General features: G+C 38.5%; 2 protein-coding genes across 11 annotated transcripts in view; one reads left to right on the top strand and one right to left on the bottom strand.

Annotated features, from left to right (window-relative positions):
- ZNF518A (zinc finger protein 518A) overlaps positions 1-17222 on the bottom strand; it is a 62581-nt gene that overhangs the window by 28541 nt on the left and 16818 nt on the right. The window lies entirely within an intron of this gene.
- The window catches only part of BLNK (B cell linker), a 108230-nt gene that overhangs the window by 89526 nt on the left and 1482 nt on the right, over positions 1-17222 (top strand). For all 8 annotated transcript variants that reach the window (XM_075026125.1, XM_075026123.1, XM_075026126.1 and 5 more), the window contains 13 exons: positions 684-709; positions 1275-1303; positions 1620-1715; positions 2498-2540; positions 4988-5015; positions 5321-5393; positions 5991-6021; positions 7066-7108; positions 7892-7970; positions 8421-8452; positions 11419-11498; positions 15031-15114; positions 16107-16262. In XM_075026125.1, coding sequence (XP_074882226.1) covers positions 684-709; positions 1275-1303; positions 1620-1715; positions 2498-2540; positions 4988-5015; positions 5321-5393; positions 5991-6021; positions 7066-7108; positions 7892-7970; positions 8421-8452; positions 11419-11498; positions 15031-15114; positions 16107-16262 — 800 coding nt within the window. The remainder of the gene's footprint in view (positions 1-683; positions 710-1274; positions 1304-1619; positions 1716-2497; positions 2541-4987; positions 5016-5320; positions 5394-5990; positions 6022-7065; positions 7109-7891; positions 7971-8420; positions 8453-11418; positions 11499-15030; positions 15115-16106; positions 16263-17222) is intronic.

Genomic DNA, 17222 nt, shown 5'->3' with positions numbered 1-17222 from the left:
AATCAGCGTCGAGCAACAACCAGGTCCTGACAGGTGTTACTAAAAAAATAAAACATCTCCCCCTGGTGGGAACTTGGACCCTTTTCAGTGCAATAAAAGCCATGAAGCTTGTCATGAAATTTGTTGACATGTATGATTCAATTTTCATTGCAGAAACTGGACATACATAAGGATGCTGGTGGTTTTGGCTTTTAATATCTGTGCATTAAAATACACCTGTGGGACAGAGCTCAGGGATGGATGCTGGCCATGCAAATGAGCCAGCTTGTATTTATGATTCACCTGATCTCCCTGAGAGTCAAGGAAAGGCTAAATGCTACCACAGGTGTGATAACACATCTTTGCCAAACTGCCCTAGGTTTGCACAACACAAGCATTCATCTTTCTTTGCGGGGAGGTTGGGGGCGGGGGGGGGGAATGAAGGTTGTGGGGTGGGGGCAAGGTTCATTAATACAGTGACTGTTTATCAGACCTCCTAGGACTTTTCCTGAAGTTGTCACTAGAAGACCAGGGGTGTAGCTACCCCAGGGTTTTGGAGGCAGAATCAAGCTCTGAGCAGATTCTCCAAGTTATTTCTCTAGAGGCTGAAGTACAACTGATACAAATTCTGATCAGTTTTTCTGGTAACTGACAGTATATTTTTGCTAACCAAAGAACATATTTTTTTCTTCCCTGTCCTATAGAAGTCTACGAGGTTCCTGAAGAAGAGGTAAAGCCTTTCTGTAGTTTATGACTCGCACTGCCCTCAGGCAGGGCACAAATGTGATTGTAAAAAAAGATGATCAGTCTTTCGAAGGGGAAAAACGCAAACAAATCTCTGTCTGCACTTAAAACTTTCTGACGCTTCCTTCACAGAAAAGCTGCCAAAGGTCTGCAGAATAGAGTAAATGGGAAGGGGCTGAAGTTTCCCAGTCCTGTGCGATAGTGATCCGGTCTGGGAAGCAGCAGCCTAAGGGAATGTTTTCCAGAAGCAGAACTGCAGCAAAGGAGCAATGACAGTTCTGACACAGTAATTTTCTTTCTACTTGCTGGTAGTGACATGACATATGGCCAAACCAGTGTGCTCAGGGCTTCACAGATTTACTGGTGGTGACTTCTTGCCTCTCCCATCCTAGTGCAGATTACCAGGCAGAGTTCTACTAGAAATAACTACTATAAATAACTAGAAATAATGCAAAGATAAGATATGGCTGTGATAACATAAATAGGATCATACAAATGTATTTTATGAAATCAAAAAGTGACCAAATAATTCAGTGCATTTTCTCTTACAGGAAAAACCATCACCACCACCAGTAACCAGGTAACCCATTGCTATGAATGTTTGTGCATTATTTAAAACTTGTCAGAAAATATGTTTTCTCATCTAGATACTATATGTTTGATAATTGTCTCTCTAGAAGATATAGTAATTCTCTCTCTTTAGATTATCTACACAAAGCTTGTCATCCATTTCTATGTTAATGTCAATAACCCAAACACAACACATATTAAAAGGAAATACCTCTTAAGGGTACTTTTTAGAATTTTGAGGGGGTAGGGGACAAGAAAGAGAGGTTGCCTTTCTATTCACTACTGTTATGCATAATTTTCCTTTTTAATCTATGTTTTGTTACTAGGTTCACTAAGCCACTTCCATCTACGCCTGCTCAGAATACCGAGCACTCCCACGTGCACAGCATGACCAGAGAGTCACCCAAGCTGGATACTTCCAGGTGAGTCAACAGCAGCTTATATCAATAGGAAATATTAGTAGAGACAAAATTTTTTTATCTGTAATGTGTAGCCTTCAGACAATAAGCAGTTGTCAGGACACAAAAATAGCTGGGGATGTTGGACAAGGTGAGAATTTAAAGTTCTTATTTCCTTGTGAACTTAAGTATTCAAACCAGTTTGTCAAATGGGTACTATTATCTGGAATACCCCTTTAGGGATCCAGCACAGTGGTAAAACATCTCTGCAAGGCAGTTTAAAGTCCTATTACCCACCTCTGCACCTTGCAAATGGAATGTTTTTGCAGGGGATGGGTCACAGGATTGCTTGTAGAGAAACTGGACACAGTAAATCTACGATTTATATTCCAAGTCTCTGGAGTTAAAGAGGCAAAGGAGACTTGAGTATGCAGCCTATTTCACTCCTGTGTCCCCAGAAGTGTAGGAAGCTGCTTTGTAACCACTGTCTCATATCTAGGACATCACACTACAAAATAGGCCGTATGCCCTAGGAAGAGCAGGTGGCATCCACAACACTGTGTGTGTTAACAGTGTTCAGTGAGGTCTTGGGCACAGTTGCAGGGGACCTGAGGTCCAGGACAGAAGCTCTTCTAGAGTAGTTCCACACTAAGGGTACAGCATCACCACAACCACTGCAGCAGTGCACAGCTGCAATTAAATCCATTTACTGCATACCTCCTCTCTAGATCTTGAAATGCATATCTAAGCCAAGCAATTAAATAAGTAAATCCTACTCATCTTAACTTATTTTGTATATTTTCCAGAAATATTTTGCCTCTTCCCAGAAATCGTCTTCATCCGAAAGCAGTAAGTAATTAATGTGCCACTATAAAAGAATGTGTTAAACTTGGGCTGTTCTGTGTTTTTTATATATAAATAGTTAGATGCTTTTTATTATCTGGATTAAATAACAGAAGCAGATGACTCTGAATGTGAGATTGATCTAATATTGTAATTGTGGCTATTAATCTTTTGGACAAAAGAGGTACATTGGACATCTGTATTGATCCAAGAAAAACTTCAAATGTTTTAAGGGATATATGTCTCAGTCCACAAAAATAATTTCTTATACTAAAAAATACCAGTTGAACTCCAGGAACCTTACTTTGAGTAGCAATGGGCAATTTTGCCCAATCTGAAGCATCTTCCTTGAGCCTCATTCCTCTCGGAGGATGAATGATTAATACTTCCTGAAAATTGAATACTTCTAAAATGTCACACTGGCTAGTCTGAGTAACCAGTATCACTAGAAAATGCAGTCTATGAAGGAGTAATTACAAGCTTTGGGTTCCTAAGGCTGTGTTTAAGTCATTCCTCCTCTTCCTCTACTCTTGTCCCTAGTCTGTCCCTTCCACTGTGCTGGAACAAAGGATTTCTGAAGCAAACTACTTGGAAACTTGTCTAACTGCAGCAAATGGGCAAAAGCAAATGCATAAAAGATTCTTTTTCAGCTAGATTAGTTCCATAAATTGTTCTGCACCATAGCTCTACTAACAGTTGTGCCAGCACAAGAAGGGGTACGTATGAAGAGCAAACTACCAAGAAAGAGGATGACAGTAACTGCATCCGCATCTGTGCCAAAAGCTGTGTGCATCAAACTCTGTCCCAGCCCAATGCTCTGAATTGTCCTTAAGAAATAACCAGTCTACCAATAACTACATAGAGAAATTCAACACTTAAAATTAGGGATTTGGGGTCATACCATAGCATTAGATGTTATGGTAACATAATGCAGGTGGTATAAGACTATCTTATGGTCTTACTTTTGATCCTTAATTTCTAGATACACCAAATATTGGGGGCGGGGGGGAGGTTGTACACCTCTACATACAACAGCAGCTGCGTTTTTAGTTGCCCTTCCACCTCATCACAAGATTCTTCCAATTTATATCTGTATCCTGCAAGACGCTGAACAATTCCTAAGCGGTGCCAAGTTCAGGATTTCTCTTTTATGAAATGGTTTGATTTCTTAGCTTTTCCTACCAATATAAGATTAGGAAAAAAATCCTGACAGGAGAATGTTGGACAGAAATTCCACTCTCTGATCAGCACTATCAAGAATACTCCTGCTTCAGAACAGACTCGAGTGTCATATTGCAGCTGAAACCTCTCCATTAATTCATTCTCAGAGCTTACCTCTGAGATGGGTATCGACCTAGCTTTGCAGAGAATCAAGAGAGACTATTGTTTTGCTGAGGCCACACACTGAGTTAGTTACAGCACCAAGGATGGAGCTCCCAAACACTCATCTGTACTATGGGTGTATTCAGCTCCTGGGTACCCAGGAGTTACCCACTTTGGCACAAAAGTCAGCCTAGGAAAGAGTTACCCAGCATAGTCCAAACTTTTCTCTCTTTGCTTGTTGTGTAAGTGGCCAGCCCTTACAGTTTTAAAGAAAAACATGGTAATGAGCATCATGTCTGTCTAGTGCTGTGCCATGCCTTTTCACCCCTGACTATGCACACTGACAAAGCAAAACAGTAACTGAAACATCTGTTAAGTGCTCCTTCATTCAATCCATTCTCAACACTAACCAGCAGTGATCATGTTAACAGAACTGTAACCCTTGTTCCTCTCAAAGGCCTGGGCTCACAGGGAGAAAAGGTTCTCCGCATCTTACTCCCTCAACTGTTGGATGATGGATTACACCTCTCCAACCAGAAAATGGATGTATCTGTGACCAACATTAGTGAAAAGCCATTAACCTGGTGGATGAAGATGGACAAATTAATAACTGGTGCCTCTTTGAAAGGTACTTATCGTATGGGAGTCTGATTCCCTAAAAGGCAAGAAGTGGGAGCCAAACAAAAGCATCTCCAAAAGAAGCCAGGAAATGAGTTGGATTGCTTCAATTCTAGCATGGTGAAGATAGTCTACTCAGTATCCTCCATTCGGTGGAAGATGTGTTCATTATTATATTCAAATCTGCTGCAAAATTTCTGCTTTCCAGCTCAGAAATGAAACATGAACCAAAAGGTCTCACTGTAAAATTCAGGGCCAGTTTTCTCAATACTACAAGCAATTTCAAGGCTATTGGAATGTTCGAAATTAGATCGACGTTGCTAAAACTTTTCAAGCGCTGTCATAAAAGCTGATGAAAAGTATTCTGGATATTATATGCATTATGTACAAACATTTCTTTAAACATTACTACAGATTACCAAGACTGGACTACTTACTTATGTACTTCCCATTTAATAATAATTCCTTTTTTAATTGCTTCTTATCAAATCTAACATATTTTTCCATTACAGGACCATGAAGCAAACAATAATGGTGAAAGTAAGTATTCTGTACTGAAAACATGGCAATATGAGAGGGATTCATTGTCAGTATGTCACTGTTTACCTTACTATAGCATGTAGTGGAGATTGTCAGTGTAAATTTTATCTGTAACAGTCAGCAATAGGCAAGAAATGTTACTGAACTGTTTTCTGGTATAATCAGAGAGAAAACATGCTAAGACAAAAATTAAACCAATGGATATTTTTTACTTTTATTACATTAATGCTGAAATGGTAGTGAAGAAAATCCACTGTTCAGATACAGCTAATATTGCATACTAAATATGTTGTTTGCATCTCTAGATCATAGCTTCAATAACACACAAGAATCCAGATTTCCCACTGGAGCAGCTCCATCTCCGTTACCAAGGGGCCTGTGAGTAAAAAATAATAGAACTACTACTTTGATGGGGATGAGGCTAATAAGTGTATTAGGAGCTAACTCCTATCTTTGCCTATGGCAGTCAGAATTCAGGAGCAATTTTTATTGCTGTTCACGAAAGATATCCTGACTAGGTAAAAGCAAGCTATTATTTTGTTATTTCTGGAGGAATACTGTTTGTATGCCAGTGGCATTGCCCTTCACTGCCTGCCACTGATGGCAGATGCTGGCTGGCTTGCTTAATTTAGTGACATGCTGCAGCAATAGCATGTGCATGCCTGTAAATGCAGAAAGTTGTGGGTTTTGTTAAAACTTTTTTGCCCCGTCCAAGTTGTCCTCTTAAGTATTGGACAGAGTGTAGCTTCCTTGCTTATCATAAGTACATTTCTGAAGTACCCACATTGCATCTAATACCCTTATTCTTTCTTTAGTCTCTTTTTTTAATCCCCATTCCCGCCCAACTGCTACAGCTATCCAATAAGGAGATGCATCCCACCTTGGCCAGAAGTATCTTGGGAATCAATGAACCTGATGCTTAGTTGCTAAATGAATTCATGTATCTGTTTTTTTTCTTTTTCCTCCAAACTGCAGAAAGAAAACTTCTAATGCAGTAAATTCACCAGTAAGTTGACTTGTAATTGCATAATCAAATGATAATTTTACAGGTGATTTTTTAATTTATTGTAAAACTTAATTTTATCATGAGTTTGGGTATAACATAAATGCATAAAAAGAATAGGGGGGAGTTATAAAGAAAGGAAATAATTGGGTGCCATTATCTGAACTAGGCAGCAGTGAGAAAGCTCAAGTAGAAAAATATTTGATTGTTTGGATGTTTGGATTCAATACTTTAGGATGTAACAATAAACATAGTGCAAGAACTGAATAAAATGAGAAATTCATAGGAACACGGGCCATTGAGAAGTATTCCCTAAAAAATACAGGGCTGCATATGGGGAACGTGGATTTACTGTAAGAGCGATAGCTCAAGAAGGATGTGGGATTTTACCAGAATTTGTCAGAGGTTTTTCAGTAAATGTTTCATCATTACAAAAATATCCCACAACCTCTTGTGGGAGAAAGTGAGAGAACTCATTGAAACTTTCAAAGAAATTCATTTGAAAAATGTTTCAAAACTGACAGTTTATCATCATTGTTTCAAAATGAAAAAAAAATTGAAACTGAAAGGTTGGGTGAGTTTTTACTGTGAGCTAAACTGACAGTTTAACTTTTGGTAAAAAGAAATATGTTCAGACATTTGTGAGCATAGCTTGACAAAGATGAAAATATTCAAATTTTGATTCGCAAGTATTTGGGATGGACTCTTCATTTTTGAACTTGAGATAAGAATGAACCATTTGTTACACCCTAAATTTACTGATGGGAGTTAAAAAAAAAAAAAAGGCACACATCTCTAGATTTTACTTTTGTCCATCTATTTAAATACCCAAACTGGGATTCTTTCCAAATCTACTTTGCAAAATCCCAAGCTTCAAGGTCATACAACTAGAGGCTCTTCACAGGGTGGCCGTGTCCCTACCTCCTAATCCCTCCAGGATGCCGTCAATTCTGAATGTAAACTAGTTCACAAAAGTATAAAAAGATAAACACTTGCTGTACAAGTGACATGCCATTTAATATTTGGTTTCCTTCTGTTTTATTGCAGAAACCATGTTTACCTTCCAGAGAGACCTTAACTGTAAATGAAGGTAAATTATCGCCACTACTGTGAAAAAGTTGACACTTATCAGAATTTAATTTTCTTTTTATTAAAAACATGAAACACCACCGCATTCAATTTATTCTAGGTTTTGAGGGGGGTTTGGTTTTAGCAGTTTCGAACTGGATCTGGCCAGCCTTAGCTGCAGTGAATATCATTGTTCTCTAAAAGCAGTCACAGTAAAACTACTGAGGTTACTGGCAGGGTAACGTATGACAAAATGGACCAGCAACATGCCATATAGTCCTCAAAGTGGAGAAGGGGAAAGGGAGGCAAAGCACAAGCGCATCGTTCTGAACTCAGCCAGAACCACCTCACACAGAGTGGACTCCTGGCAAGAGCCAGTCCCTCGCACAGGCAGAAAATGCGTCTTGCCTCTGTGCAAGGCAGGACCTCCTCCAGGCAAAAGCTCAGCAGGAGCTCTTTCTAACACCAGGGTAAGATGCAGCCAGCCAGCCGCACCTCCTCCGGCTGAGCTCTTGTAGGCAGCCTGCCCCAGCGTCCTCCCCCGTGTCACGCAGCTTGCCTTTCAGAAGGCAAGTGTCCCGCTGAGCTCCTACAGGCATTCACAGTGCAGCTATTTGCCTAGAAATTTGGTGGTATGCCACTAGCTAATAAAGCAAGCAGCAGGATGGCAAGCTGCCATGTAAGGAAAAACCCCAAAAGTCCTAATAAGAAAAGCAGCTCTCCTTCAACGACTGGGACTCTCTTATCTGGGACAATATATTTCTGAAGAAATCTTGACTCTACAATTTGTTTTCCCAAACTACAGAAAAACCTACCGCAGCAGAACGACGACGAGGTTCCAGCCAAGAGCTTCTGCTTCCACCCCTTCCAAGTGGTGCCCAAAAGTAAAATCCCTTTTCATCATGTTTTGAGTATTTCAATGCACCAGCTCCTACTGCTTGGTCTGAACACAGCTGTGAGAATTTCAAAGAGGAGCACTGTTTTCTCTGTAGCCTCCTGTTGCTTTTTGAAAGTTGTTTCTTGAAGGCTCACAGTAGCAAAAAATAAAACATGGCAAATGTATCCAAATGCTATAACCACCACCAAAAAGCATGGGAGGATATAATCTCTAATTAGGTGATGGAGATTTAAACCAGATGTTTAAATTTCTAATTGTCAGTACTAGTGGGATATGATTTTTTAAAATACCAGTATCTGGCCCTTATTTCTCAAAGGACAAATGGGTAAGATGGAATGCATTCTACCACTGCATGCTTCAAATACACAACTTTAATATTTTCAGAACTGGTTAGATCTCCTCAGACCTTTCTGTAATCTCTTGATATTTATTTCAGGCCTTTGCTCCAAAAGTCCTCAATTCTGCCAAGTAAGTATAATTCAGATTTTGAACTAAAATGTGATTAACTTGTAATTTCAAATTAATATTTGAATTAAGATTATTTTAAAATGCATGCATATTCATTAGTTTGGAACTAACATTTGTCTCTAATGCATTCAAACAGGAGATCAAGTATCCAGGGGCTTAGCTCAGCTAGTAAAATTAAGGGAGTATGTCAGGGTTGTTGTATAAATCGATGGAAACTGGGTGCTTTGTTCCCATTTGTGACTACTGGAAATTTCTACCAAAGGCAGTTTGGGCCGGTTCCCATCATAAAGATTCCATCAATCTTCCTCACCAAAGAAGAACCCTAAATATGACATTTCTGGGCTGTTCCAGGCTTCTGTTACATAGAAGCCAGACAGATTATTATTGCATCTAGCAATTTATTTTTTCTCTACAGGGCAAAAAAAAAAAAGAAGGTATTTTTATAATGGCAAACATTAAAGCTCTTCTGTAAGACTTTCAAAGAGGGACTTTGTTTCAGTTCACAGCTAAAAACAAATTAGGTAATATGAACTCTCTGCACAGAAGCGTAAATTAGATCTAACATTTTTCTAGTCCCTTGTTAGCAGACACTTGTCTGACCTTCCTACAAGCCCTTTTCTGCCCATATTTCAGTCTGAACATATCTTTCATGCTGTAAATGGATGATGCACATAGAAATCTGCGTGTGGTGTAGCTTAAGCTTATATGCTGTTACTAGTACTTCTATTTCCTGCAAATGTTTGCTTGATGTATGTTGCAATTACATCTCCTATGCTGTGGAAGTGTAATAATGGGTCATAGTCATGCAATAGGCTGATGCTCTCAAGTTTGTTTGCTCCTGTTGCCCAACTGACATGCTTCAACTTGTAGCATAATTTCTTACTAAAGTATAACTATTCTTTGAGGTCATCTGGTGCTAAATGATGCTCTGATTAGTAAACTTTAACACACTCTTACTCTGTGCCAGGTCCAATAACAACTTAATCACAGATACAATTGGTCCCAATCACTAATGTCCCTTCAGCATAACCTGCCATCTCTTTCTTGTCACCGTACAAGCCTAGTGCTAACTTTCATCTTCATAAAAAGTACTAATTTCCCATATGGCACACTATCAAATGCTCTACTGAAGTCCAGAGTAAGTACACTACCATATTCCCTCTTTGTAGCACTCTGTTATTTAATTAAAGATCTACAACACTTCATCTGCTTGGGTAAATTTCAGACTTTCTCTTGCTAGTTGTACCTTTACCTCCAAATCTTCATGTTCTTTCTTTCCTTCAAATTCTCTCCTAGGGCCTTGTGTTCTGTGGAGTCTGTAGTTGCTGAGGTCACTTTTTCCACTTTAAATATAGCAGTTATGTTTGGTATTCTTTAATCATATGGTACCACCCTGACTTGAAATTTATTTAAAATAATTGTTACTAGTCCTGCAGTTTCATGTGCCAGTTCTTAAAATTTCTGGGATAAAGATTATCTGAGCCCACCAGTCCAATTGTACTAAGCTATTTGAGTTTTGCTTCCAATTTGGTTATGGAAATTTCTGTTTCTGTACCAGAACTACTATTGGTTTAGTACCTAGATTATCTTTAAAATCAATAAAATTCTTACTGCAGACAGCCCTGTTTCTCTTTCTTTTTACACAGCTAAGGAATCTCTTACTATTTATTTTAATTTTCTTTTGTAAAGTCTAATTCAGCCTGACTTCTGGCAATTCTTACTTTATTCATACAACATACTTCTCAGCTGTAGCTTTTGCAGCCAGTCAGTTAAAATTTGACATAAAAACCCAAAATTCTTAATATTGAATAGCCTTCTTCAGGTGATTACTTATTGAGAGCTGGAACTGCTTCTTGCAATGTCTCCCCTGGACTTGGATTGCCACTTCCAGACAGTTGCATCTTTACTACAAAAGAAGTTCTAAACCTACTTCATGCAGATGTCTGGAGCTCTCCAGTCCAATTGAATTTTTAATTGAGTCACTGTATGACCTCCTTTCTAACATTCTTACTGCTTTCTGAAACCAAAGTCTAAATCAAAATTATATTAGTGAAGATTTGATAAAGCAGTCTGCAAAGTATCATGTCCAGGAATAGGTGAGTGCTAACAATCCTACTAGCATTTTTTCCCCCAAATAATTAAAACAGCAAATAAACCTTCCCATAATAACAGAATAAGTACCACTCAACTTTCTACAGTCATCTTCTCTAGTATAATGATATTGATCTGTACCCAACTCTGATCACAAGTACCTAGAGCAGACACTTGTACTATCTTTGACCAAGATTGTTTTACCAGAAAACAATTATCTATTCTTATTTACTGTATTTCTATCATATCATATTACTATGCAACACTACTTAACCATTTCCCTTCTAATTTCTTAAACTCTTTGACATCTGTATTTCAGCCCCAATAGCTATTTTCTACTATGCTTTGTTATTACAATTATAATTAAGCTTCATAATCTTTCCGACTAGTTCTGTTTCCCTATCTAGCTGCCTAGACCTCTTGCACACATATACAAACATTTCAGTTGGACTAAATCAGTGAAAAATGATCTCTGAGCTACATGTGTTTTCCTGAATCCCTCACCTATATGACTACTTCTCATACTGGACTGAGTGCTTTTTGCATTGTGTTCCTGCATTTTCTTTATTGCGACATTGATTCACTTAGGTGGTGGTGGTGTTGTGCATTTTAACTCCAGCTCTGGCTGTTAACCAAGTTGTTAAGCAAACTGTTATTAACCAAACTGTTTCTCTCTTTATAAGCAAGGCTCCTCTTTTGAGCAGGCAAGTGTCCCAGGCTCTTAGAGCCCATCCATTTACAGTAGATAGCTTTCCTGACTGATACCAAATTTCAAGCATTTCCAGATCTTCCAAAGTCCTTGTAACAAATCAATTTCTTGCAGCATAACAAACATACTTTGAAAACTTATACATATTGTTCTTTTTCTTTTCTAGAAGTGCCAGAAGCTGCAAATCGTTCTCTGGGTACTTCCCCTCACAGCAGCATTTCATCTATTTCAAGTACTGCAGACCAGGTATAACATTAGCTAAATTCACGTTACAGAAATCTTCCTATCTTTTACTTTAAAGTAGTATTTCCCCCCCTATCCCCTTTCTAAATAAAAATCATGCTCCTTTTGTGGAGGGCATCCACATCCCCTTTTGCAGTGAAGATTTTCTGTAGCACAAATAATATGAATGTTAGCTTTCATACAAAAAAATGCTTAAGAACATACAGCATAAGACACCTTTAACAAACTGTAGAAAACTATGTAAACAGCATTATATCAAACCTTGGCACTCTACCAGTAACTTTAAACAAAACCTGAATAAGCTTCTTAGTTTCAGGTCTTCTGACTCCCCAGTTCATAATACTCTGACATCATTTCAAACAAGGAAATCTGTGGTGATGTATTCAAGTATAGTCATTGATATAGATGGCTATAAAGACTTTTTAAATGCCTCCTTTTTTCTAACTTATAGCTGTACATACTGTGTCCTGAAAGATAATAATGTGCACCAAGCAGATACAATGAAGCTATATGCAGTATTAGCCTGCACTGATGTGATGTGCCAAGAAATCCCAGAAATTTGTAGGAGGAAACAGGGATGCTCTGCTGACTGGCCCCACACAGCAGGATGCAGAGGGCAGAATCACTTTTATGATCATTGCCCTATTTATTGCAGTCTGGGGTGTCAGCAAAGTTTCAAGAACAGAGAAGAAAGTCACTGCTGCCTCTCCCAGAGGATAGTGATGTCTCCCGCTACGTGTTTTAGTCTCTCTCAAGTCCTACTCCTTTCTGTTACTTTTAAACAGACCTCTTCTCATTAGAGTTAATGCTGTCAGGTTTACGACCAATTCTTTTTTTCTGTGTTCTGTTGCAACATTAAGTTTTGAATAATGTAAGCAAATGCAAAGTTATTTTCATTTCAGTGCTATTCTCCTTACTCTCATTTTGGATGAAGGGAGACTGCAAAATGCAGAAAGCCATTCTTATTAGCCCAGTAGTCACAAACAAGGTAAAAATAGTTCTGTTGAGTGCAAAACAAAGGCTCTATTATGCAGAGCCAATAACATTAAATGTTCTAAAGCCTGACATGACAAAGATAATACAACAGTGAAGAACACAAAGGACTTAGAAGTTCTGGAAAAATTTTAACAGTATGTCATACTGGATATTTATTATAAAAATTGCTTTCAAATAAACAATCCAGCAGACACTAAATAAACAGCTTGTAGCAATTACATTTGCAGCTTTTATGTAATAGCCATGGGCAAAACCAGAGCTTAATAAAACATCCATTTTGTGTAAAAAAAAAAAAAGTTATTTTCCCACCATTTATGTACAGTGGTATCATTTGCTGTAGCATCCTGCACAATACAGGTGCTTGCAGACATGATTCTTGCCTACAAAGTTCATTATTTGTTTGGTTCCCATCCAAACTTTGGCAGCAGCTCTCTGCTTCCAGATTATAGGCCACAGATAATGCTAGAAGAACGGTCTGGGCGCAGTTGATTAGTTGTTCTGTTGAACAAAGATTGGTTTACTAGACTCATTCTCTAAGTGGCGGAGTACCTTGCATACTTGCAATTCCTCTCATCCTATCTTTTTCCAATGAATAGAGTGACTGGAGAAATAGATGGAAGAACTTTGGAGGTAATGTTGTATGTTATGGCTTGAGGCAATCTAAGAATCTAGTGCAAGGCCCCAAAATGGAGGCTCTGCTTTCTCCTCACTGTCAACTCCCCTCCCTGCCACAGGCTTCTCTGCTATTTCTCTGATCCTGCAGTGGGCTGAGCCAACTCATTAAACTGACTGAAAACCAACCTGGCAGTCAAACACAAGACAAAACAAAAAAGGTAACAGATTTCTTTTCTGCGAGATCAATGAAGTGAATTATCTCACTGCGGGATCAGAGGAGCAACAAAATGAGCACAAGAGAGAAGCCAAGACATTCCCTTTTTGGCTGCAATAAGCCAGCTAGACCAGCTCAGCCATAATGTGCAACTTCATCTTTAATCTGTTTTGTACAGAGGTGACAAAGCTTTTGTGTGAAAATTAATTTTATCAGTAAGCTTGTTACTATAAAGTTGGAGCAAAATGGTTCAAATGTCTAGGAATGTTAATACCCAGCAAGTATTCCTTAGGAAATACTCAGCACTATTTCTGTAGCCTTCCCACTCAATTGAGTTAGCTTTTGCATCAACCTCCTCGGTAAGAGCTCACTTTTTATGATGGCTGGTTTTATAACCTACTAGTTAATCTTCTAGCTATTGAAGTCTGATAATACATAGGTTTCATGTTGCTTCTAATCCCTGATCCTGGCCTTCTCTTGAGTATAATTTCTTTTCATACTTCTCTAAAATCCCACATACCTTTCCCCTAAACTCCACTCCTGTTCCCAAATGTACACTCAATCCTGCATCATCTTACTACAGTTTTCTACCACTTCTCTTACTCAAATTGTAAACTTGTACCACTCACTCCCAACTGCCATCACCTCCTCACATCTTTGCACCTCCTTTGCTATGAGAGCTTTTATCTTCTAAAACAGAACTCACCTATCTTTAGGGTGCCAATCTTTCTACCTTGTATCTTCAGGTCTGCACCTATGCCCCCATCCATGAAGTCCTTTGTCCCATGTTTTCCACTGGAAGAACAGGTTAAGTTCATTTACTGTACAGAACACTGCCAAGCATTTAACAGAATGGAGGGAGGAAGGATGATCTCTGTGAGGTGTTCACAGGGGATAACATACAGAAATGAGGCACCCAAGAGATATAAGCTGCTCTTGCATTGTCACAGATGTAATTCTTTGCCAGAGTAAACATGGTTTTATGCCTTTTACATAAGAGCACTGTTTCAAATGTAAAGATATATTCAGACTCAATCCAACAGAGAACCAGAACTGACTCTGTATCTCATGTCTCAGGTGAAAGCACTGAGGGTTGAATTGCTGTATTAGTAGAGGAAAGACAGTAATTATTCCTCTGTTTTGTAGACTACATCCATTTGTCCTTAAGATGCACTTATCCAACCTCCGTGCTATCCAGATGGAGGCAGTTGTGATCATGTTCACAAATAGCATTAAGTATATGGGGAAACTTCATTCCCAAAGCTTAGGTGCCTACCAAATCTGGACATTTAATTGGCTAGCCCACAGCTGAGCAGCATTTAAATTGTTAATGGTCAATTTTATTCCTCAACATTTCTTGGATACCCTCTTTAAACTCTACTAGAATAGCTTCCTGCTTTAAAAATACAAAACTATCCTCCAGTTGAATCTGACTACTTTCCTCAGAGTATCTTTCTTTCTTCTGTCATGTATCAGCCTTCTATCACACATCTGTTACCACTGTTTTGCCACACTAGTTTTTCTTTGTCCTTCCTCTATCCAACAAATTTGTAAGCTCCTGGCAAAGAATTTTCTAAATTCTGTGTTTTCTAAAGTGTTCTGCATTTGAGTTCTTCACAGCTGTCATTATTTAGTAGTAACTCCCCTACAGGCCATACTCTTTATTATCATTATTATTTTACAGGTGAAACACTGTTTCTTTCTTTCTAGGATGCTGGTGTTTATAGTAAAGCATGGTATGCTGCTACCTGTGATAGGAAAACGGCAGAAGATGCATTGTACCGATCAAACAAGGTAGGTCACTTGTAAACAATGTCCAATTTATGAAAAAACTTCAAATAAAAAAATCAAAAGACAAGCAGAAATATTCTAAGAACATCAGTTGTATTCTGAACAGGTCACAATACTGTGCCATGCAAATACTGTCAAACATGAAATTATTGTGGTGAAACTATTTAACTATGGTTTCCACGCCAAGACGAAGTTGCATTAGTATAACTCAAAGCCTGGTGCACTGCAGAGAAAGCTATTACAGACTAGAGAGGAAGATCTGATAGCTCACATGCATCCATTAAAATGGGAGGCAAAGCCCCATAACTTTTAAATTATCTCCACCGCTGTCCAATGGCTCATGTAAAAACAGCTGCTGATGCTGCTAAGCATTTTGATATGCATTTAGGTGTTTAGAGAATTTGAGTTCTCTCAGCTATTCTGTGTACGAAAGCTAGTGTCACAGAAGGGAACAGTAACACGTAGAGTTGCGTCCTCAGCATCAAATAAATTTCTACTCTTGCCTAATTCCACAAAGTAGTATAAAGGGGCAGAGCACTGGGGTTATCACCAGTGTAGGCTACTGCTAACTAGTAAGCACTGGGCTACAGTGTCAGTAGCTCTAGGTGCTCATCTTTATCAGAGTGCTTTTTGCAGCTCTGGAGAAACAGTATCTCCACCTCTCACTGCCGCCTTGCCTACCTACTGCCACTGATGGTAACTTCATTTCCTAATAATCTGTGGACCCCAACAGACTGCTGCCGCTGTGTGTTTGTTTATTCTTTCTTTCTCTGGTTGAGAGAGAACAGACAGCAGCAAAAGTGACTCTTAAATGACACCTTTGTAAGCTACTGTTACACAGCAGGAATACATGCTACTTGTCAGCTCCTGCTGTACAGTTTTTCTAATGGGAGAGAAGGGTTTAATGCTAATATAGATGAAAATGTTAAGCTAAAACCAAAGTAAGTTGTTGGAAAAAAATGAGCTGAATACACTTACTACTTTTCTCTCTTTAGGATGGATCTTTTCTAATACGAAAGAGTTCTGGACAGGATTCACGGCAACCATACACACTGGTTGTGTTTTACAACAGAAGAGTATACAACATTCCTATACGATTTATTGAATCAACAAGACAATATGCACTGGGCAGAGAAAAAAGTGGTGAAGAGGTGAGATGATGTGGGGTTTTTTTCCTAACAGTTTTCAGTTATATACCTTTAATAAGCAAGGATTAAGATGTATTGCACTATGACCAAAAGGATTCTTCACATATCAAGATAAAAGTATACTGCATATAATGACTGATGTATCAAGCTAGAGAAACCAGTGTACCATCAGCTCCTGCATACCGTAATTAAAACCACAGATCAAGTTTAAAACATACTCATAGAACTGTTTTGAAAAATTATCAGATCAGAGCTGCAGCTGCTAGATAAATTCTCCAGCTGTTTATAGTCCTCTGTTCACCTTCTACTTAAGAGTCCATTTAAGTTTCTTGGAAAATCATAAAGGAAGACAGCCATGCTCAAAAAAAAAAAAAAAAAAAAGAAAAGAAAAAAAAAAAACCAACCCCAAACCACCCAAACAAAAATTAAAAAAAAAAACAAAACCAACAAACACAAAAACCTCTATCAAAAATGAGAATGATAGTGCTTTTAATCCTATTTTCACATAAAGAAAATGTTAAACTACTTCTAGAGTGCAAAAATCACTGGCTAGCTATTATACCACACAGATAATTACTCTGATGGCAAAACAGAAACTTGGAACCCAAATACCAATAAAAACTGTTATCACTGCACAGAGTAGGCTTTTCAGGGATGCGAAAGTAGGCTTGCCTTAGCCTAATTATCTGCCTCCCAGGCAACGGTTTTGAGGTTATAGAATAAATAATAGCCTGGAACTCATCTGGCCTACAACAAAGGGTCAAAAATGACCTCATGAGAAAAAGAGAAAGATAGTCCAAAATCTGTATTTAACCAAAGACCAAAAGGAAAAACAACAGACCTAGCAGATTCTGGATATTAATTTACAGTAACAAACATTAAAATTGCATAACTAAAACAGTTCTCACTGATGGCTGTCTGGAACACATTACTGCTGGAGATCACCTTCCCTCTGAGGTGGCT

This window comes from Buteo buteo, chromosome 4 (genome assembly GCF_964188355.1).
Source record: "Buteo buteo chromosome 4, bButBut1.hap1.1, whole genome shotgun sequence".
NCBI classification, from domain to species: Eukaryota; Metazoa; Chordata; class Aves; order Accipitriformes; family Accipitridae; genus Buteo; species Buteo buteo.
This window is presented reverse-complemented; position numbering and strand designations above follow the sequence as displayed.